We start from the raw sequence: 22,947 nt of genomic DNA, 5'->3' as shown, positions 1-22,947 counted from the left end.
GAGAATGATGATCTCCCTCGGTTACCCCCAAAAATATTTTTACAGTAGGCAGCCGTTTTGCGTGAAAGTTGCAGGTGGTGCAAGCATCAGGCATGTAATCAGCTAAACAATCTTTCACACGTTTGCAATGTTTTTCGTTGATTGTTCTGTGAAACTCGACGAAACACTTTCTTCCTTTACCACGACAAAAGCGATGTAATGGATATCAGAAATCTTTCATAAATGCGCCGCGAAACACATTTGCTGTTGTTTTTTTCTTTCAAGGCTGTTTTCTTTCTCGATTCTTTCGGAACTTTCCTATTCTTTTGTCTCAGGTTCTCATATTCTCCTTACTTCTTTAAAGGTAGAACACATGAGAACACACGAGAAATGCGCTCTACGTGAGCAGTCATGTGCGGGCAACGTTTTAAAATGTTTGGTTTATAATTACAGTCAATTGAAATTCCTATGCTAATGCTCGAAAAATATAGCGTCGCTGGAAATCGGGCTGTGATTCCTGCAAGGTCACACGAGTCTTCGGTGTTTGTTTAGGAGCAATTAGGGCGCACTTTTGATGTCAGCGCCTCGTTTCATGAGACGATGTAATCAGGTTATTAAATTCCTTTCGCACGACGTGATTTCGGAAATGCCCTCGAGGTTCGAATATTTATTTCTTTAGCATTTGACTTTGCCTCTGCTGTTTTTTGATAACGATATCCATTTGTTTTTTTTTGTTGCTTTGAGTGATTGTTGACGTTGCCTTTATTTTGAGTTTGGTAAGGGAAAGGGTGGCGTCTGCAAACTCTTTCTGGCCGTGCAGAACATCTGCGTTTGTTCGTGCTCGTTAATTTTGTTCTGTGTTAGAAATAAAATGAGGAAATTATGAGCACGTTAATCAATATATCGTGTAACGCTCCAGTTTTTTTTTAGTGCACTATACAACCAATGCATTTCCGTGTTTTCTCTTTTTTTTTTTTTTGCAGCAAGGCTGTTTACCTGACGGACCTGTATGAATGAACCGTATGCGTGGTCTTGTAGGGGGCGTACAAAAAAGACGGCCCCGCAGCGTGGTCTCGTAGGGGGGATATTTGGGCTGTCTCCGAGCCTGGCGGGGGAGGATCAGCCGGGCACTCCATAAGGATGTGTGTTAGGGTAGCGGTGGGTTGGGAGCACAAGCAGAAAGTTGCGGTGAAGGCACCCGGGTGGATGCGGGATAGTAGACAGGGGGTGGGGCGTGTTCTCCACAGGGGAGGAATGGGAGGCCACACTGCGCACGACGGACCCGCACTGGCAGAAGACCACCACCACGTGTGCTGCAGATGTGCTGCAGCGACATAGACTAGCGGGCCTCTAAGCGCAGTCGAGCCGTGCCTGGCCCAGGCTTGCAGCCCACACCAGTGGAAATTAAAGTTTAGTCTCTCTCTCTCTCTCTCTATGGGCTGGCCAACGTCCGTAAAGTGAGCTAAAAAGAAAACGAACGACAGTAAGGCTCAGAACGAAGGTAGGACACGCGATTTCACCGCGCCCCGCACCAGCGCAGTGGCGGAGAAAAAAAGAAGAACAACAAGAAAAAAAGACAAAACATTGCCGTCATCTACATCGCACAACGAATACACGATGCTTGTTGTTTTGATTCTTGGCAGCAGCTATTTATTCCTGTGTCAAGAAATAAAACACTCAGTTGTCAGTGCACCTACGTGGTTGTCCCGTGTCGAGCTCGAGTATCGTAAGACGAGCTTTCGTAAGGCTCGTCTTACGATATGCAATATGCGACTAATGATCGAAAGTTGTATCACAAACACACAGAACCAGAATTCTTGACAAAGCATCTTATGTTTATTTCTCTACTTTCAGAAATATTTTTGTGCTTGTTTGTAGTAGTTATGAACGTCAGTACCTGAAATTTACAGGAATAGAGGCAGGTCAGACAGGCAACATGGCTTTTCCTTAACTGGTTAGCTGAACCTCGCACTTATCACATAAGCATGGTCTACCAAGGTGCAGGCCGGAATCCGATTTTCTTGTTAATTACCAAAGCACTAGACGTGCAAGTGGGCAATACATGGAATCAATATTCTAGCGAGATATAGATGTGGCCGTATAACAGCGGTCGTCATAGAACTTACAAAAAGATTTAACTTTTTTTTTACAAACTACGCGACCATGTCGGAGCCCATCAGCGGGAATAACTCCGTCCGGGGCACCCATTCGGAATTCACTGTCATGTAACTACAGTGATGGGGTGGGAAATGATAGCATCTGTTCTGTCACGTGTACTACGGGTTCAGCAACGTCTTCATAGTACGCGGGATCGACGTCACCTAAATCGAGTCCTGCATCATAGCCGATGTAATCGGCTTTGCCATCTACGCCGTCGTAAACGTCCTCGGTAGGCACGTTGGCAGACAGTCCGTCCACCGCCAGCTCAGGTCCAGCAGTCATGTCATTCTGCTCATTATCAAAGATGGGATGGACAACTTCGACGCTGTTCTGCGTCTCAGTCATGGCGTGGAAGCCGTCATTCGCGGCAGCTACGGCCACGGCTTCAGCGGCACCTTCGACAACAGGCGCCGCGACTTCTTCGACAAATGTCGGCGGAGCGACGTCTTCGTCAGTAGCGTCGTCGTCATGCTCGATGGAATTAGTGAGGAACACGACGGGCTCAAGAAAATCGGTGTGCACCTCGCTGTAATCGACGGGCGCGTCTGTATACAAAGACAATGGTTCCGTGAACACCTTCTGAGTGAAGGCCTCGGCCGACTCGGAGGCTATGGGCAACACGGGTGTGATAGTAGCATCTGCACTCCTTTCGGGTACGCGGACGGCCACAGTCATTGTCCTCACAGGCACAGTGGGGAAGCCCCAGTAGAGGTTGTTTGCGTTCGTCTTTGCGTAGTCCTCGAGCGTACTGCAAATCTGCATAGAAAACATGGGAACACTAAGTACGTCTTCAGTGTTGCCTTGTTTCATGAATTGTCTAGTGTTCTGGCAACTATGAAGTGCAACAACGTGGAGCCCAAGGAGGTTAAAGAAGAAGTGCTGGAGTGAAAACAATGTCCCGAAAGTGAAGTCGCACAGGAGGGGCATGATAAAACTATAAATAAACGACAAAAATGGTGATGAAGCACTTTTCGCCCACTTCCCACGAGTTAATCAACCCCCTTGCTTAATCACGGCTTATTTTACCTGACAGATACTTATCTAGGTCTATATCTGTATTACTAGTTTTAGTGTGAAATCTGAATATCCTGGCATATTGTATTGAGAAGATCGTCTTCAATACTCAGAAGAAGTTATTAGTTTCGTTGGGAACAACCACCTTTTATTTTCTAATTAGCCTAGCATAACAATAACAGAGCCAAACCACTTAATCTTGACGCGGAGATCACCCGACAAGGCTCTATTTCACTTTTACTGCTAAGAATCTACGGGAGCTTCCAATCCAGCAGTTTTTCGTTAACCACCTTGGTCGAGCCTGCAGAGGGAGGACGTAAGAGCGGGAGCCATTCTCACATAAGTGTCATAGATGGCTCAGGCGCATTCACCTTTTAGCTGGTATGCACAAGATACAAGGCCACCCGAATGAGATTACAAAAAATTACGATAGGGCCATCTTACACAACCATCTCACGGTGACTGTCGATGGTAATGCGTTAGCATTCAATTAGTATAGCGACGCGGACACAATATATTGCGGACATCGAAACTAGTTTGAGGCGTGTACCGCAGCGGGACTCCTCTTTGTGCTTCCCTAAGAACACACAGTGCCATCTAGAGGTGCCGCCGCGAAGCCCGTGTGTCGCCTCCGAAATGCATGACACGCCGGTGCGTACTAACACTCATGAGCGCGTCAGATGGCCATCGTAGTCCTCTCGCGCTTTTTTCTGGACACGCCGTGCCATAGGAGGCCGCGCGTGGTCTCCTATATGAGAAGCATGGCGTGACGTTGCCTGCAATCTCTTAAGAATTGTTCCGTCGCTTGGCCACACACTCGTATAACATACGCAGTGACCAAAGCTGGTGATAGGATCATCAAGAGTGGCACATACCCAGTGCATTTGTGGCGCAGCATGCTAATGCGTCAGGTTGGTGTCCTTGAAGAACCCTTGTTATGTGGGTTTGTTTCTTTCCACTCAGCATCGCATAAATTTAAGCGATATTTTTCGTCATTGAAGAGTGGCAAATTCTTAGTGGCACATACTTAGTGGCACATACTTAGTAACCCCAGTTGGCGTCAAAGACGTTCATTTTAGAGTGACAAACACCTACCGGCACATACCCAGGGACCCAAGTTGAAATCAAAGAGGATCATTGGGGAATAGCGCAGACCGATTGGCATATATCCAGTACTCCAAGTTGGCGTCAAGGAGTTTTGTCGAATAGCGGTGTCTACCCAGTCCCGCGACTAAAGTGACCCATGTTGGCTTGGAAGAGGGTCGTTGAAGACCGGCACGTATGTTCACGTTACCACATACTCAGTGACCCAAGTACGTCAACCCTGTTACCTCAGCACAGCAGCCCGATGCGCTACCCATTTGATTACTGACTACCCAGTGTTGTGCCACACTGCGTGCCTATCGTGTGCGTGAAGTGCCCAAATAATGATAACGCATTAAGAACTATTTTCGCTATATTAGCTTGAGAAGGAAAAATCGTAATCAGTTGTTTCAAAACACGTTGGCGGGCAAGCTGGTTTGAATCCATGCATCCATAGTACTGTCTGTGTGTATCTGTTTCTTTCTACGTCCTCGTTCAGTGGCGCTTACACAGTCCATCACGGATTCGTAATCAGACCTTGTAATAGTACCACACATTGAAATAATTTTCGACGACCAAAGTGAAATAAAGAGCTTTTTAGTAGATTTTGGCATGAGTGAACCTTGTCATAAGATATCAAGGTTGTCCTGAATGCTGTTCCATCCCCCCTCCTTTCCACACTCACTTCAGCTGTTCGGGTCTCGAGTGGGACCCTCGTGGCGTAGGGGAAATAACAAAACGTGATTCGACCGTTTTTTAATACTACCAGCATTATATAAGCATTCACGCATGCATATTTATTTGGTACTTTCTATATAACCTTGGTCAACTGTTTAAGTTCAAATATATGTTCTGTGGCTTCCAGCTACAATATGCACAAAAATAGTCGAAATTTAGCCCGAAAGGCAGTGCATGGATTGCGATAGCACATTAGTAGGCAGCTATAAGAAGTCTTGTCGGCTGTATGAACACGTAAGCATTCGCTTACTAACTAAATTAACAAGCATGCTGTCACGGGCCCAGAGGCAGACATAAACACAACTCACTCGATGAGCAGGTGCACACGCTGTCGAAACGCTGGAGTGTGGAAGAGCGGCAGCAGCAGCGAGCAAACTGAGTTTCGTGCTGTATCTCGCTTCAACGCCAACAAAGCAGCGAGAACACAGCGCACAGGAAGCTATGAGTCCTCGGCGCACCTACACTCTGTACTCATCGCAGATCACTTTAATGATAGGGCCTGCGCGGCTGACTAGTCATCGTAGATCGCTTTCAAGATAAGGCCCGCGCGGGTGCGCTCAGCCGCGTTATACAGAGCCACCGTTGGAGTTCAACATCCCCCCCCCTTGCAGGTGCCTTGCGCACGGTGGAAGACGGCGTGCCTCCTCCCCGATTGCGCCCTTGCGCGCGCGGGATCAAGGCACCATCCTCGGCTCACCCCCGCACGCTTTCACTCCTACCTACAGCATACTGCGCGCGGCCACGCTGTTATCGAACTTGGACTTTATATAGAACATGACGGCGACGCCAATGGTGACGGCGGAAATGCGCTTGGATTGTCCATATATTTGTCATCGCAATGATATGGTTCACTAGCAGTAAATTCTAAAGAATGAGCGCTCTAACTAGATATGAGCTCGGGTTTCCACAATCGTTAGATAAGATAATGTTTAAATCAGGCCTCGTAAAAATGCAGCTTACCTGACCAAAACGGTGCATGCCTCGATGCCCATCTCGCAAGCCCGTCCCAGTGAACAGCAGGCTCAATGTCGTGGGCTTCAGGTTGCATAGGCTGAGAGCCCTGCGGTGAAATGGCACTCCCACAAGGATGAACTGCCCCGTGTGAGGAAGCACCTCAAATGTGTAGCCTCCCTGCGCATCAGGAAGGTTCAGAGAATTTGCGTTTTCGGTGTTCAGTTGAAATTACTTGTACTCCAGCTACTCGTGTAATGTTTCCGGTAGCGATGCAGCCACTTAGTCAGCGGTGTTATCGCTAAATAAGTGGTGGTACATTTCAGAGAGCTTTCTTTTGAAGACAACTGATTAGGGGTTCGTGGGATTTGAGTATCCGGCCGCAACTTTCCAACTGCCATCGGGCATTTTGTATGAAAGACCCAAATGAAACGTCTATGTGCTAGTTGAAACCGCGCCTGCCTAAATCTGGAACTGGAAGTATGGCTTTTCTCAACACACACAAAAAGTGCCGATCCTGCAGGTATTGCAATCTAAAAATGTGGACCGGTCCAGAATATTAAGACACCCAAGAAGTTCTTGTCATCGATATCAAACGCTGTTGACTCGCCTTTTTTATATGTATAAACGGCTCATGAGAAATTGTGCACTGAAAGTCGTAATGTTTCGGCTCCGGGCAAACATTTAAGGGCAAGTAACCAAGAAGCATGCGATTCCACCTGCCCAACCGTACAGGCCCAGTCGATTTACTAGGAGACAGCCGCCATCAAGAATCTCAGGTCATGACGAAGCGGGACGAAGAGGGGGAACCAAGAGGTTTGATTTTCATTTGTCATTTCGCATGATTGTGACTAAACTCATGAACCACACTTCGCACCCGGACGATGAAGATAACTACAATAACGACAAGGCTGGTCGCCATAATATCTCCGCGGCTTAGCATACGTTCCTCTCGAATCATTGACGCGACATGTGGCCATTGCCTGACGGCTTCAAGTCGGATATCAGGTAAGTCAGTTCGTTGGATGAATCTAAGAAACGTACGCGCTAACGAATGCGCTAACATTAGAAGACACATTTGGCAGTTCGTTCGTGGTGTGGAGCTTCAAAAGTGTGGGTGTAGAAATAGCATCTGATCGGATGCAATGGCAAATATTCTTTTAAGGTATCCGCGAATTATGCTGTCCGAAACTTCTTATGTAAGCGTGGCTGCTGCCAACGCGATAAAGGCGACAGCGGTGAGAGATGCATTGCTCGCAGTGCAACGGAAAATCTTGCGCATCCCTTCAACTTCAAACGACACCAGCGAAAGCAGCTCCTTCTTATCGCACAATTATACGAATCAGACGTGTGCTATGATTTGTAAGACGCGTCATGGCTGTTTCACGCGCCACTAGAATTCTTCACGTATATTTACAACAGATGATCTATGGCAGTTATACGGTGTTGGAGGAGACACGGAATAAAACATACATATGGTGTTGGTGTTCATACAAAAAATTGCCGCCACCGTCTGCAAGACGTTGAAGTACGAGCGTTTTTAGGTGCTTCGTTTACTATAAATGATATGAATGAGATTAAAGTGAAGTACACCAAAGGAAATGCAAGTTTGTACGTTTATTTTCCCATATGATAAACAAGCTCACAAACATGTCACTTGTACATATTGCAACAAAAAAAAATCGTATGGGGTTTTACGTGCTAAAACCACTTTCTGATTATGAGGCACGCCGTAGTGGAGGACTCCGGAAATTTCTACCACCTGAGGATCTTTAACGTGCACCTATAACTAAGTACACGAGTGTTTTCGCATTTCGCCCCATCGAAATGCGGCCGCCATGGCCGGGATTCGTTCCCGCGACCTCGTGCTCAGGAGCCCAAGACCAGATTGCAACCAATGATGCAACCAATGATGTGACGCCAATGACGCCTAGCGCCATCTATCACAGAAATTACGCTCACGTGATTAGTTTAATCTATCCATCTCTTCCGATATATCTCGTCAAGACAAATCGTTTGGTACCGGTCCCGTTTGTATACGTCTACCCCTTGTCGAGTTACAAACCCCTCAAGATACGTCCGAAATCGGAATTAGCTTCTTTTGGGGTTCAAGGTAGGCCTAGAATTCGGCTTTCGGTGCGATTTGTGTGTGTTTCAATAAGTAATTCCATGTATACAATCTTTATGTATTATTTAATCGTGGCTTTATTTATATATCCCCACCCATATGGTTTTATTTACATACCGAATTCGGTACACAACACGTTTTGTTTCGTATGCGGTTTGTAGGGAATATGTCAACTTGGTCTTTCAGTCGACAGAGTGGTATGCCTCCTCTGGTCGCACGGACCCGCCCGCGTACAACATTAGGCCCACCGTGTCCCAGCCAGGTTCATGGACTCTTCAGGATTGACGGTGTCCCCAATGTTGGCTAGGTATAGCCGGATACGCAGACCGCAAGGAAGCAGGCGCAGCGGGACTTGCCTGTTGCTTTCCAAATTTCTACTAAGTGTGTCTAGTTTTCACAGTTGAAACGGGGTTAATCGAGAGGCCCGATTTTTATTAGTCATATCATAAGAAGCCAACAAACACTGACACCAAGGACAACACAGGGGAAATTACTTGTGCCTAATAAATGAAATAAAAAAAACGATAAATTATAGGAAATGAAAGTGGATGAAAAAGCAACTTGCCGCAGGTGGGGAACGATCCCACAACCTTCGCATTTCGCGTGCGATGCTCTACCAATTGAGCTTCCATCCATCCTCTTTCATTTCCATTAATTTATCGTTTCTTTATTTTATTTATTAAGCACAAGTAATTCCCCTTGTCGTCCTTGGTGTCAGTGTTGGTGGGCTTCTTATGATATGAGTAATACAAATCGGGCCCCTCGGTTAACCCCCTTTCTTCTCGTTCATTACATAACAAGGGTGTCGAATCCGGCAACACTGATGCCTTCAGGTAGCAAGTGTGGGTTAATTGACCGGTTGCTTTCACCCAGAAAGATCACGCAATCGTGACGCCTGTGGCAGAAAGGATGTTCCACATCCGCCGTCATGGTCTGTGAGTGGTGGATCTGGCTAACACTCCCAGGGCTTTACTAGGAAGCATAAATACCCAAGAAAGTGGATGGAGAAACGGCGCCGGGGTAGCTCAACTGGCAGAGCATCGCACGCGAAATGCGAACGTTGTTGGATCGTTCCCCACCTGCGGTAAATTCTTTTTTCATCCACTTTCATTTCCATCAATTTATCGTTTCTTTGTTTCATTTATTAAGCACAAGTAATTTCCCCTATAATGTCCTTAGTGTCAGTGTTGGTTTCTTATGATAATTTTCACAGAGCATCTTATGCTAGCAGAGCTATCAGCTCCGGGCACTCTCTTCATTCCTATCTCTGTCTTCTTTCCATTCCTTCTCCACTGCTGACCAATGTTACCGTGTGAACCGCGCGCTAGACAGCTACAGTGTGGTCAGCAGGCTTGCCTTTTATCTATCAACCGATCTCTCTCTCTCTCTCTGTCTTTGTTTCTGCTAATCTTTGCGTTATCTTTTCCTAATGGTAATCATTTGAAATTGAAGCAACCCAATCCAGCTCTTCATCTGCAAGAATTTTGATGCCTATTGTGGACGTATCGATCAAGAATTGGTAACAGGATTTTCCAATCCCAAGCGAAGTGAGACTCACCGGATTAATGAAGCCAAACCTGTGTAGCGAAAGACCTGAGACGATGCTGCCATCATACAGTAAGCTGCAGGGAATCAAACATAATCGAAGAATTAAAGGAAGATTCTGCTGTTGGTTATAAGAATATGCATGCACTTTGGCACGCATGACATTGATAGCATCTATTCGTAAATTGTTAATCCTGAAGAAAGTAGTTTCCTGTTGAAAGCGCGCACGAAAAATTCCTTCGGAACTTATTGACAAACAGTGCACTTATAAGAGACATAAAAACTCTTTCCTTTCTGTAACTGGCGAAGTATGTATACAAACGTGTTTTCATAGAGACATTTGCGCTCATAAATGTGATTTTTTTCTACATAGCACCAACTACGTATCTTCGGTGCAGATGTTATTTGATCACTTGCTTTATGTTTACGCTAAAGGAACAACAGAAGAGTTAAGGAATAACTGTACACGGCCTTTTTAGGAAGTTGCAGGCACTGAACACTTTCATATCAACCTTTAGGAGAACAGAAGCAATTATAACAGCTTACTCGGTAACATGATGAGGCGTGACATGGCTCCAGGGAACGTAGGAACCACAAAATCCTGGCGCGTAGCTCTCGTTTACAGAAGGAAGGGCTGGTGCAAGTATCTGAAATTGTTTGACCCTTTAGCAATATAGTGGCATGAAAGGTTAATATATCAAGACAAAAGAATAAACAGCTTCGTACATGGTAAATATAGCATGGCGTGTTTTTAAGTGAAGGTGACCTGAAGGTTTGCGTGTGGAACGTTATTGTACACGCTTCTGTTTCATTACATGTTCACGAAATACATGCGTGCATTACAGTTGCGATTGCCAAACATTTAATTTGAAGAACACGGTCATTTCTACACAAACAAGATCCACCTGCGCCTCCTCTAATCGGGTTTTCTCGGTATTCACATAAGTGTTTCGGATGAAACAGGCGTTCTTCAAGTAGTAATTTGCGATAGAACCGACGTATTGGTAAAAAAATTGAACGTTCTATAAAGTGAGCCTGCCAAAGCGATACCTCGGAGCCGGGACTGGTCCTCGACACTATATGTGCAAGTAAGCGTGTGGCTTCTCACCTTGTACCGATGCACGAATGCGATCTGCTGGTGCAGGCAGGCGGTGCTGTGCGCCGAGTTCCAATCCAGGCCAGAAGCCACGCATGATGCAGCCGGGAACCACATGAGGCCGCCACCCACAAAGTTCCCTGCTTCGCCCGCTTGCGCTGCGGGGCTGCTGCGACAACGGAGGTGGCGATGTGCACGATGCTGTTTCCTGGGTCGACGGACTAAGTCGGGTCCCTCCTCATCGCGTGATTGCTTCGCGATGCTCATGTCAGGTGGTATCGCAGGAGCACTCCCATTAGGTGAAATTTGGAGATGAAGTCTCTTGCGCTGTGCGGAGGTTACTTTATTTGAAGGTACTTTCTGGGTTTGCAGGTTTTTCCGTCGTAACACGTAAGTGTTTTCGTTTTGTGGACTGTGTATCCCTAACTCTTTCAGCCACCTCCTTAGAGTAGTTATTCTTTCGGCCACGCTAGCCTCGGGCTTACGTCTGTTTGGCGGCTCTAGCGGCAGTGCGGCAGGCGCTGTGATTTTGGGTGGTTTGCGTACTTGGAGCCTGGATCGGTTTACATAGGATGTGACCGCAGACAACTCTGCACCATAAGAACGGTCATTGTGCAGCGGTGCCTGGAGCGCTTGTTTCACGGGGCTGCTCTGGAATTAAAGGACAAAGCAAATATAATTGAAAGAGTTTATAGGTTCGACTTTTGGTTTTCAGAAGGCGATGTAGCTGTGAAGACGGCATAGCTAAATAATGCACACCATCTAGTGTTGAAGCAGAAGTGGCGCTAGAACAAACACTCTCGTAAAGAATAAACAAGCGTACATTGCGCCATTGTTCTGCTTATTTCTTTTATTTCCGTACTATTTTCTGTTCCGGTCCACTGTGCGTGTTTACGCTTTGTGTGGGCGATGCCTTGAGTGGTTAGAAGGGCACACGTTGACGTGTGAAAGTTTGTGGCACAATATATTTTCCTGGTTACTATCCCATACGCTCACGCGTGGCAACGTCGATCTAGTCTATGCGGTGAAGTCGACAACTGTCACTGCGTGGGACTTCTCTAGGGGATACATACTGTGCGGAAAAAAAAATTAGGTGCGTGTTCTGCTATAGTTATGTGTATCGTGGAGGATGTTAAGTTTTTCTTTCACAATTACCATATATACATTAATATTTTAATGTGATAGCAATTATGTGGACACTACAAGCGCATTTTTGCCGTCGCCGTGTGCCGTATGCTGTATGCGCTAGTGAAAGCTTGCGAGGAGAGCCGACAATCGCAGCTCAATCCCGCACGAGCAGGGGAGGAAAGCGGGGGGAAAGCGCGCCGTCTTCCGTCGCGCGGAAGCATCTGTGGAGACAGCAGTGAGGGGGCGGCGTTGTACTCCGGCAACAAGTGAGTATTGCGTGGCCACGTGCGCCCTGTCTTGAAAGTTTTCTGCTTACGGGACGTAGTCTAGGCAGTCTAGGTGCGCCGACGGCTCATACCTTTGTGCCTGCTGCGTTCTTGCCGCTCAGTTTGCATTGAAGCGATGCACAGCACGAAGACCACTGAGGTCTCTGTTGCATGGCGCACTTCCTCACGGCAGCGTTTTGAACAGCGATGTCCGCGATCAACGAGTGTGCTGCGTTCACGTTTGCCTGTGCGTGCTGACACCATGCTCGTTAATTTAGTTAGTAAGCTAATGTTTGCCAGTTTATACGGCTGATAAAGATGTTATCCTTACTTCGTATAGCTGTTTACTAATTCGCTATCGCAATCGATGCTTCGCGTTTAGTGTGAAACTGCGACTTTTGTTTTGGTTACATTTGCGCTATAGACATCTTTTATTATTAGTCTTACGCTCCAATGCTACTGACACGGTGTAGACTGTTATAGCTTCAGCTTCTTATTCCATCCATCATTGTGCCAGGAGCAACGTTAGACTTAGTGCATATTTATATGTAACACCTTTAAACTAGTGGTTTCATTAAACAAAGTGGTAAAGTATAATATCACGCAACAATCTGTTTTCGATAAGTGTACCTGTAATTTCCTATAACTTGTAGGTTTTTATATTAAATTAACTTCAAAGGAGTGCATTCAGACACGTTCGACTAAATAAGTTCGTTTCATACTTAGACCGTATTGGTGCTGCGTGCAGTCATACACAATCAAGCGTGTTACAAGAAACTAAAATTAGGGCTAATAAAATATAGCTAAACCAAGACCACTTACCGGTCCAGGAGTTACTGTCTTGATTGGCCTAATCTGCGCGACAGCATCAAGTTTGTCGCGACTTGAAGCTTGTTCTTTGTCACGGGCTTTGGTGATCTCAACTTGAGGTTGTGCGAGAGTTTTACTCCTTCCTCTACGTTTCCTTCTCCTGCGGAGGATTCTCCGCACTCGAAAGATGGAGCGCCCTTTTTTTCGGCGTTTTCTGGAACCAGCTAGATACCGGTCCCACGAGTGCTTGGATCTGTTGTCCCCAAGCGCGCCGCCTAAGCTGGACCATGAGCTTCCGTTGTAAGGAAGATAAGTGCGGTGTCTCGTTCTGCGGATGTCTGTTATAGTTCCTGCGCTTGTGTTGTGGCCCACTCGCCTTTTGCTGCTGCCGTTTCGGTCAACTACGCGAGACAAATTTCCTTCACTCAATGGGCCGAATACACGACTCCGAACGTGACTGCCACCTTCCGATGAAGAAACAGAGGCGTGCCGGGTGCCACGTTGAGGTGATGGCTTGGTCTGCGGCTGTTTCAGCTCGAATAAGGCATTTGCTGCTGCTGAACTCTTGCTGAGTGTCTTCTTGGCTACTGTTCTAAGCTTGCTTTTTGCGTCGTTGCCTTTGTAGTTCGAGGATACAAGTCTTTGATTGGCGTTCGGTCGATCCACCAACACGTTCCCGCTCTTACGTGTTTTCCTTCGTGACCCATGTTGCGTATTAGCACTGCCTGCGTTGCTTTTAGAGCTCGAATTTCCTCGTGCTTGCTGGGACGCTTCAGTGACCAACCTTTTCATCGATTTATTATCATCGCTTTTCAAAGTTTCGGATGTGACCAGTTTCGAACTCGCGACATGATTTCGCTTGTAAACGTTATTTCGAGTAGTTTTCAAACTTTGGAAGTCAGAAAATGTGGACGTGCTTCCTACCGTGAACCTCAAGCCTAAATGGTTTCTCCCAGCGTGCGTTGCTCTTCTTGCAGACAAGTTTTCAACTTTACCACGATATCTCTTCGTTGCGACGGCTTCTGTTGATGTCTTCGCTGCTGTGCGTTTCACCTTAAAACTTCCAGTTCTGTTTCTGCCAGTGCTGTTTGAGCTAGATGACTCAAATGCTCTTCCATTTTTGCTACTTCCAGCGAAGTTAATCAAACTCGGACTCTTGCTTCTGCCGTGGGGTGCTTCCTTTGGATAAGTCTTCACATTTTTGCTTCGTTTGCTTGTGAATGCTCCCGCTACCTTTGATTTCCAGTTCACTGTGACACTCTGTTTGCTGCCTTCAGTATTATTTCTTGTATATTTCTTGGAGGAGGAATTATTGCCGGTCGTCGTCGAACTTGATTTTTTCCTGGCCTCTTTGGATACTTCGCCTTGGATCTCCTTTCCGCTTTTGTGCTTTCTCCTGTTCAAAACACTGGCTGTAGTCAGCTTCCTGCCTGACTGGTCGCTCCATTTATAATAACGTGCTTCGTTACGTTTATAGCGCAAGGAAACAGTCGTCTTTGGGCTCTTCCTTGGAGACTTAGCTGGTCTATCTAAGTGTTGGTTGCCGACGTGGACAAAATTTTCTCTGGGGCTCTTCGTCGTCAATTTTTGTGCTTTGGACGCAAACGCCTTCGTCGATGTCTTCTTCGCATATGGAGTTTTCTTCTGCGGTTTGGAATGTTTGATGCTCGTCCGCTGATTAGACGCTAAAACTTTTCTCTTTTGTTTGTTCATGTTTGCTCTGGTGGCACCGCTTGATGACGTATTCGCACCTACCGCAGACCCTACAGAATAGGAAGATAACAAATTAGTTTTACTTTAATACGTAGAGAATTATTACTGAATGTTAAGACTGAGCTCGAGCTAGTGCAGTCGTTCGTGGTGGGTATAGTTGGACATTTTGGAGTAATCAGAGCTTCAATTATAAATTGGCCGTATTATGTGGAGAGTTTCCTGAGCGCACTATATAAGCAACTCTATTGTATGAGCGTGCTCTCTTTTGTGAGTAATAATAAAAGAAATAACTAAACCTCGAACTACCACTGGGATAGGAACGTCTGACTTCACTTAAAAGAAGTTACTATTTTGTTTGTTCACTATTCAGGATAAGCCAGTTACTCAGAACACTGCTTTGACCTGTCAACCCAGTTGGATTCTGAATAGGTGTTACCGAAACGTGTCACGTTATGTTAGCTAAGTCTGGTTTGACGAGATATTGTTATTGGAAAACACTTAAACGATCATCATGAACCTGTCCTAAAGGTACACTTGTGCCGCATATGATCATGTAGGCTTTACATTCACGCACGCGGCCTCTGTGTTCGCGTATTTTCGATTGTGATAGACTGTCACAGTTGAAGAAATCGCCTGAGGTGATGTTATGTATGATTATTTATAGGGGTCGGAAACACACCGTTTGAAATTTGTCACGAACTCTGTTGTTGAATATGGTATTCTTAGGGTGCTTTGACTGAATGCAGAATAAACCAAGAGATTTTCTCTTACCGATTTTATCAGAAGTCTGCTTTCCGTTATAATTCCGTGAGCGAGACAAGGCGGCGCTGTTGTAACTACCTAGAAAAAATTGAGGTGAAAAGTGCTTGCTGCTTCCATTATATGCCGTGCAGATTCCACTGGCAATAATTTTTATAGTGCAGTGGTTACTAGAGTCTGTTACATGCAAAATTTATGGCTGCAGTGGTGATTATTTGATAAATTGTAGAGCAGGCGGGCGGGCGTTAATCACACGTCATTGGGCTGGGCTTGTTCTTGCAAGGTATTAATAACTAAATCCAGTGGCGGCAACTCATAATTCCACGCATCGCCGCCTGTTTGAGCGTTGCTAGTGATTACCATTAAGTTCTTTCAGGCTTTGTATCTGAATGCAATGGATTTGATCGTTGCAGAAAGGCTTTCAAAAGACACGTAAAAATCTCTCAGCCGGCACTTCAGAGTCTGTGTAAGACTCTGTTCTCTAGCTGGGCATAGAATCGGTAGTTTTATTTATTGAAGCTATCTGTTGCACTACCATCGTTATAAAGTTAAGGAAGAAATGCTTTCACGTTGTCTACATCAGAAAAAGAAGGGGGTGGGGATGAAGGGAGACAAGGAGGCCTGTACATAACCCTACGTTCAAGTCTAGGTGCACTCGTCTGTAATTTCTTACGGGCTGTGTAATTGCTCTCCTGCTTGTGCTGGACTTCTCGGTGATAAGATTAGCCGGGTTGGTTGTCCAACAACGCAGAACTTCTTCCGCGAAAGTTGCTTCGTGTGCCAGAAAATAGGACAAGGACCTACTGTTAAATGTAGCGTGGACGCTTATTTAAGCCAGAACACTTGCTTGGCTTATATAGTATGCACTCTAGGACTTGTGAAAGTTACCCATAAAACCTCCAGTATAGCGACCATATCCTGAACTTTTAAGCTTACCTTCTCCACTCTCCTCGTCGTCATCAAGCTCCGTGTAGCTCCATTCGTGATGCTCTTCCCAGTCGTCATCCTCGCCTTCGGAACTCCCACCTGCACCGATGATTCTTGTCAGAGACCAACATTTACTAAGCATGGCGGAAAATGGGCTTCAATAACGCATCAAAACATTCTCATTTGACCACATTAACTAAGCGTAGGGAAATACATCGACAGAATTTTCCACGCCAAATCCTTGCCGACCTCGGTTTGCCCTTTGGGTTCATTGCTATGCAGCCTCTTAAATTAAGAAGGTTTGACGGAATAAAAAAAATCTCAGTTCCCTTCCACTCTGTGACGAAGGATGACCAGCGAAGCTCTGTATGTGGGCCCCTTAATGGCGAACAACAGCCCCGCCGCCGGTCGGCCCCGCATTGCACTACCTTCGGCATCGGCCCACGTATGGGGAGTGTTTAACGCCTGCTTCACCTCCGCCGCGGGTCGGGCCGGTATTGAACTATCTCCTGGATCGACCCACGTATGGGGAGTGCTTAACGCCTGCTTCACCTCTGCCACGGGTCGGGCCGGTATTGCACAATCTTCGAGATCGGCCCACGTGTGGGGAGGGCTTAACGCCTACTTCACCTACGCCGCGAGTCGGCCCTGCATTTCACTAACATCGGGATCGGCCCACGTATGGCGAATGCTTAAGGCCTGCTTCACCTCCGCCGCTGGTCGGGCGGATATTGCACTATCTTCGGTATCGGCCCACGTACGAGGAGTGCTTATAACCTGCTTCACCTCCGCCACGGGTCGGGCCGGTATTGCACAATCTTCGGGATCGACCCGTGCACGTATGGGGAGTTGCTTAACGCCTGCTTCACCTACCCCACGGGTCGGCCTGGCATTGCACTAACTTTGTGATCGGCCCACGTATGGGGAGTTTTTTGCTTACAACAGCACGAAAATTTCGTTGGATTCTAGAGGTATACAGCTTCGCTGTAAAAGGCAATACACTATGCATTTCAGCCAATCACAAAGCATATGCAGGTGGCGGGCTGGAGTTGAGTAGGTTTTAAGATAAATTTTCATATTTTGAACTGCAATTCTCGTAGTTCAAGGCAGGTAAGTGTCGAAAGCTGATGGTACAAAAGCATGTTGTCCAGCCTTTCTACGGTGGCTACGCGCATTGCTACATTGCTGCTAAGCGTGGTTCGAAAGAAGTTGAACGAAGGGATGCCGACTTGCTGCGCATTCTTTCCGATGGTACGAAGCAAACAGAACGGACACCCAAGCAGTACCACTAACTGTCGCCGTGCGTAAGAGTTAAAAGTGGTGTTTTTGTGTGGCATTTGCAAATATCCACGTATTATTCTTTTTTCCACGCCATTGGAAAGAATGTGTCAAAGATGCGTCAATTCTACAAGATTTCCTTTTTTTTCTTTTTGGTGGACGTACATGATGTCTTGTTTCGAGTGTCCATATTCAAGTGGACGTGATCGCTCTAAAAGTTATGCGCGCGGTTGCGTTTTCAAGATGTAAACAACAACGAGAACTGTTAGCGGCAATAAGTCGCCAAGCGCAAGTACGGGCTTCATAGCCCGCGAGTGTGGCATCCGAGGTCTCCACGCTCCGACTCGTGCGCCTTGCGTCACACGTGCAAAACGCGTGCTCGCCTTGCTCATTTACAGCGGGTTCTTTGGCGACATACACAAATAACTCTATGACATGCCTCATACTTCCTAAACGAACGATGGAAGGCACACGTTATTGTGGCCGACATTGAGTGTAATGAGATGAAAATTATTCTTACCTAAATAATTGCATGAAGTAAGAATTCACGCTACACATCTGTGGATAGACGCCCAAACCACATCAACGGAAGGAATAGGAGTGTGGAAGTGGTAATGGGATATGCACGGGGTCTATTCGCTCCGAGGGAGAGTTGGCTTGCGTCATTACTTCGTGCACCTACTAAGAGTGGATCAGAGAGAAAACAAATTCGCCGCGCCTCGTATGCACAATATATTCAAAGTCTTTACTATACGGTGCGAATTTCTCTTCTCTGTGACCCACTATTTGTTGGCGCAAGTTCAGCGTAGTCACTACCGGGTTATTGCGTACGACAGCCGCCTTTTGTCGCCTTCGGAGTGAAACTACTCTACTGCCGAGAGCGAGTATCTGGCTCTTGTCTTAGTGGTTGCGAAATTCTGTCCATACCTATATGGCCAGTCCTCATGTATTGTCACCGACAATCACGCTATTGTCTGTTTGCTTTCGCCAACAACTCTCCCTCAGAAGAGTTGACGGTGGTTTGATCGCGAATAACCGATTGTTCAACCACATGAAGAAGGGGGCTTACGAGAGTTGCGATTGAAGCGTGATTAGGTGAGTAGAGGGCAGTTATTAAATAAAGTACATCGCCAAAAAAAAAAAAAACGCGACAAACTTTATTTTATTCAAACAAAATTTATATTACTTAGTTTGAAATATATGTTATGCCCAAAGAAAAAAATACGATTGTCTTTGATTTTAAGATTGCTATAATATATCATTTTGTATATGCCCCCGGAAGAAAAAGGAGGCGTTCACGTTTATGCGGGTAAACACGCTCGTAAAATTCCTCTTCTACAAGACGCCCTCGTAGTATGCTTGGGTCTTTTGCTCGTTTGTGAGTATTCTGAATTCTGGCGGGGCGAATTTTACGCTTGCTGAGTGCGGTCTTTCCAAAATGTGTTACATCGTGACTCAATGTGTCCACTGAAAAGTTTTCATGTGAAGTGAGCATGGAACAACGGACAAGTGCCGGCTTCAGCGGTCTTCGTGTTACTGCTGTGACCCACGGGCTTGCACATGAAGAGCACCTGAGGCACGTTACCCAGGGTGCACAGGGGGTACGTCTAGTCGACAAGCTTCTCCTGCATAAGGGAGACCTTAGTCTACTTGTAAAAAGTTGGTTCTTTTCTCGTACGCATCGTATTTCCCATTTTAATCATGACACGTTTCATATGATTTATTAATTGATGTAATTTTTAAAGGAGCCTAGTCACTTTCCACTACAACGTTTTAGAGCGCACAGCAGGTTGTGCGGTGCGCATAACGCCAATAAGTTGCTAAGGTGTGCTTGCGCCGAGGTTTGAGCGCATTCTTCTTTCCTGCGATAACTAAAAAAGGCGGAATAGAGTCGAACCCGTCTACAACGAACGCCACTATTAGGAAATGACGTCTAAATGAAAGATACATTAGGTCCCGACCGAATTTCTAACTTGCCTATGTGTAGTTATTGTCTCCGCAATGAGGCTCACTACGACGAATGCGCCTGTACAACAAAGTAGTTTAGGCGTCCCCGAGGGCTTAACTGGGCTTGTACAACGAACGCAGCCGTGGCGGTTCCCCCACATCCCTTCACAGAGTCCACTGAGCAACAGTCTGTGCTAGCACTAACGGCAGCGTCGGAATTCTAGAGCGTGCCGATGTCCCCCTGCACTTCTCCAAGAAGAGCTCAACTCGCACTCTACTTGTAACACATCAGCGGCTGTAACAGCGGACGAATACGCCGCAGTTGATGACAGCGCAACGATGTTGTCGTAACTAATGGCCGAATACGTCTTCAAAGTCATCTATAGGACAGAAAGGACGGAGATGTGCAAACAAATGAGCAATTTTGAAGGCAAGGGAGGCGCGAGTGGCATTCGACGATCTACAGCAGCTGTACCGATTCGCCGTTGACCGTACCCTTAACTTCTGCGCCATAACGTTAGCTGAAGTCGCACATTCCATCAGACAAAGTGTGCACAAAAAAAAACTTGTGGCTTATTTCACCAAGTTTCTTGAATACATGTTAAATGAAGATTACCTCTTGTTGAGAAAGAGAGAGAGAGAAGAGAGAGAGAGAAGGGAAGAAGGAAGGCAGGGAGATTAACCAGACTGAGTCCAGTTTGCTACCCTACACGTGGGGAGGGGAATAGGGAGTGAAAGAGAGAGAGAAAAAAACATGAGAAAGGCAGGGACGTTAACCAGAGGTAGTTCCGGTTGGCTACCCTGCACGGGCGGAAGGGGTAAGGGGGATAAAAAGAAGAAGATAGTGGAAGAGGGAGATATATAGAAAGAGAGACGAGCACGAACAAACCGCGTACACTGTATAGCTTTTTTAGGCTTGTAGCGCAGCTTAGAAAGAATGTTGAAAAACATTGCCAGCAGCAAGCGAGATCACCTAGAGGTGTTTTTTAGCGCGAGAGCGCACAAACCTGACGTCCCATTGAGGGTTATTGTTCTAGAAAAGGGACACGTGGCAGAAGTCTGTCGCACTGTTTCTGCAAGCCAAGCTAGCCGTTATACCCGTGAATGACCCGTTTTTAATACACAACTCCGATGAAATGATCGACTTTTTGAAGGACAATTCCTATCAAGGCTTTCAAGTCTTCTCCGTCGATGTGGAATACCTGTACTATTCTATTCTGCACAATGACCTGGGGTGCTATGCAGGATGCGCCGAGTTTGGCGAAACTCGGGATCTTCACGAGCTCTGGCGACACCCCAAGATGAAAGCACGAATGGTACCGAGACACAGTTTATCTTTCGACAAGCCTCCAGTTTCATTGGTTTATCTAGATTCACTCTGGCTGGCTATCATTCCTTGGGCGTTGCCTTCTGGGCGGTCGACAAACTGGGGCTCACGTGATCATACCGTCGGTGCATGGTCGTGCCTTCTTTCACTTGTTTGTCGTTCCACTGAGTGCATTACATGCAGAAGCAAGTTGTAAAACAAATGCATTTAGTACAATATTATTAGTTACTTTAACGTGGTTTAGAAGCATTTTAAAGCTTACAACATGTACGCTGAATATGCATTAGACTAATTTGTAATTTAGTACGCTTCGCATTATACCACGAGGGAACGCTGTGGTGGCGTCATCACATCCATTCACCGGGTAAGCATGGTGGCTAAGCATCAGAGGCCCAGTGTAAACAAACCCGTACATCGAGCTTGCAGTGCGCGACGTAGTGATCAGGCTCGACGATGGCCACTATTTATTGGATAGTTCTGTTCCTCCGTGGGCAATCTTCCCGTGCACCTGGTAAGACTGCCAATAGCTTCGGCGATTTTACAGATCGCAACGCGCACCTACTGTTCACGGCGAAGTGCTGAAGAAACAACTTGTCCCGTGCTGCTTCTGCGAGTGCGCCGAGTTCCTCCACTCTGCGTGACTGCGAGCGTCACGAACATTACATAGTGTGGGCAAAAGGCGGACATCCTATATAGCTACGATGCGACAAGGAGGTGGTACCGACGATGGATCTCGCTACCAACACAGTGAAGGAGACATCGACAAACTGCAGATAAGTATATTTCTACTGTTTCATATTTAACATAATAAGAGTGCACGGATTAAGTCACTTTCGTGGTAACGAACTGAATGCCCAGCAGTTTAAAGAAGGCAGTGAGAACCAAGGAGTGTTTGTGCTTTTACATGCAAGTGGGCCCGCGAAAATATGGAAAAGATGAAGGTAACCTTCACTAACTTGGTGAGATAACAGAAATTCATGAGCGACATTAACCCAGCAAAATTTATGGAAGAGTATCTTTATCCAAGTGAAATATCAATAGCAAGTACTGATGTAAAGCAGGAAACTTATACAAAAATTTCATGGGTTGAACAGCACATGGAAGGCATTACCGAATCGTGATCTCCACGTTACCGATATCCTTGAAAAAAAGTCTAGAATCATTGCATTCCACCGGTTATGCAATATGGGACATAAACCTGGAGGTGAACAAAGAAACTTGAGATATCAAGGACTGTGCAGAAAGCGAAGTAACAAAAATTGTTGGAGATAGCATTAAGGCAAGAAGACAGTGGCGTAGTAAACCGTGGCAACTGATATGCTAGTTGAGATTAAGAAAAAAGAAAGGAATCGGCAGGCAGGTAATGCACGTATTCGATCACTTGTTGTTAATTCATATCAGGTGATTACATAAGCATGACAGAATGGATGTCAACGAGAGAGAACTACAGCCGAGGATGGTAGAAAATTGCGTAATGGGACAAAATATGATGTTTGTAGGCATAGGATGCAATCAGCTCGTATAAGACGGGATTGTAGGGTGAGGAATTTGTTTTGCAGCGAACAAAAATGGGTTTGTGGTGCTGACAGCAGAGACTCGTGAAGGTGCGGAGCCACCTCAGCTGCTGGCACACTCATCAACATGACAATTGGCTCTGGAAAAGAAAACCCCAGTTATGAAAAATAAAGCAACGCTGTCCCCACGCATTCTTTTATTATGCATACTACACTAGAGGCTTCCATAGTTAAGGGCACTTAGTACTAATAGTGCAACGAGCATTTTTCTTTGTAAATAATGGTTTGTATGCGGCTGATTCATTCCAATACACTTTTTTGCAGCAAAACATTGTGCTGCTGGAGGCACTCAACCGCCTGGTGGCAGTAGGTGAGCGCCAGGCACGTGCTCTTGAGAGTGTGGCAGAGGTCCAGAGGGCTGCTCTGCAACAGTAGTATCGGTGTCCTCACTGCTCTCCTGTCGAGCCCACAGAAGGCACCTTATAAAGGAGCTTTCAGTTTATTATTTTGTTTATTATTCAAGAACGTGAATAAAATTATTGCAGTAAACATTGTGCTGTGCATATTAGGAGACTTGTAACATG

General features: G+C 46.1%; 1 protein-coding gene across 1 annotated transcript in view; it reads right to left on the bottom strand.

Annotated features, from left to right (window-relative positions):
* Positions 1-1,801: 1,801 nt before the first annotated feature.
* The window catches only part of LOC142572406 (uncharacterized), a 55,384-nt gene continuing 34,238 nt past the window's right edge, over positions 1,802-22,947 (bottom strand). The window contains exons 3-10 of the mRNA XM_075681499.1: positions 16,307-16,396; positions 15,383-15,451; positions 12,911-14,661; positions 10,707-11,345; positions 10,145-10,245; positions 9,612-9,675; positions 5,935-6,105; positions 1,802-2,895 (exon numbers count right to left, since the gene is read on the bottom strand). Coding sequence (XP_075537614.1) covers positions 2,209-2,895; positions 5,935-6,105; positions 9,612-9,675; positions 10,145-10,245; positions 10,707-11,345; positions 12,911-14,661; positions 15,383-15,451; positions 16,307-16,396 — 3,572 coding nt within the window. The 3' untranslated portion in view covers positions 1,802-2,208. The remainder of the gene's footprint in view (positions 2,896-5,934; positions 6,106-9,611; positions 9,676-10,144; positions 10,246-10,706; positions 11,346-12,910; positions 14,662-15,382; positions 15,452-16,306; positions 16,397-22,947) is intronic.

The sequence above is a fragment of the Dermacentor variabilis genome, chromosome 2 (genome assembly GCF_050947875.1).
Source record: "Dermacentor variabilis isolate Ectoservices chromosome 2, ASM5094787v1, whole genome shotgun sequence".
NCBI lineage: Eukaryota > Metazoa > Arthropoda > Arachnida > Ixodida > Ixodidae > Dermacentor > Dermacentor variabilis.
Note: the sequence above shows the minus strand (reverse complement) of the source record. Positions and strands in the feature narration are given on the sequence as shown.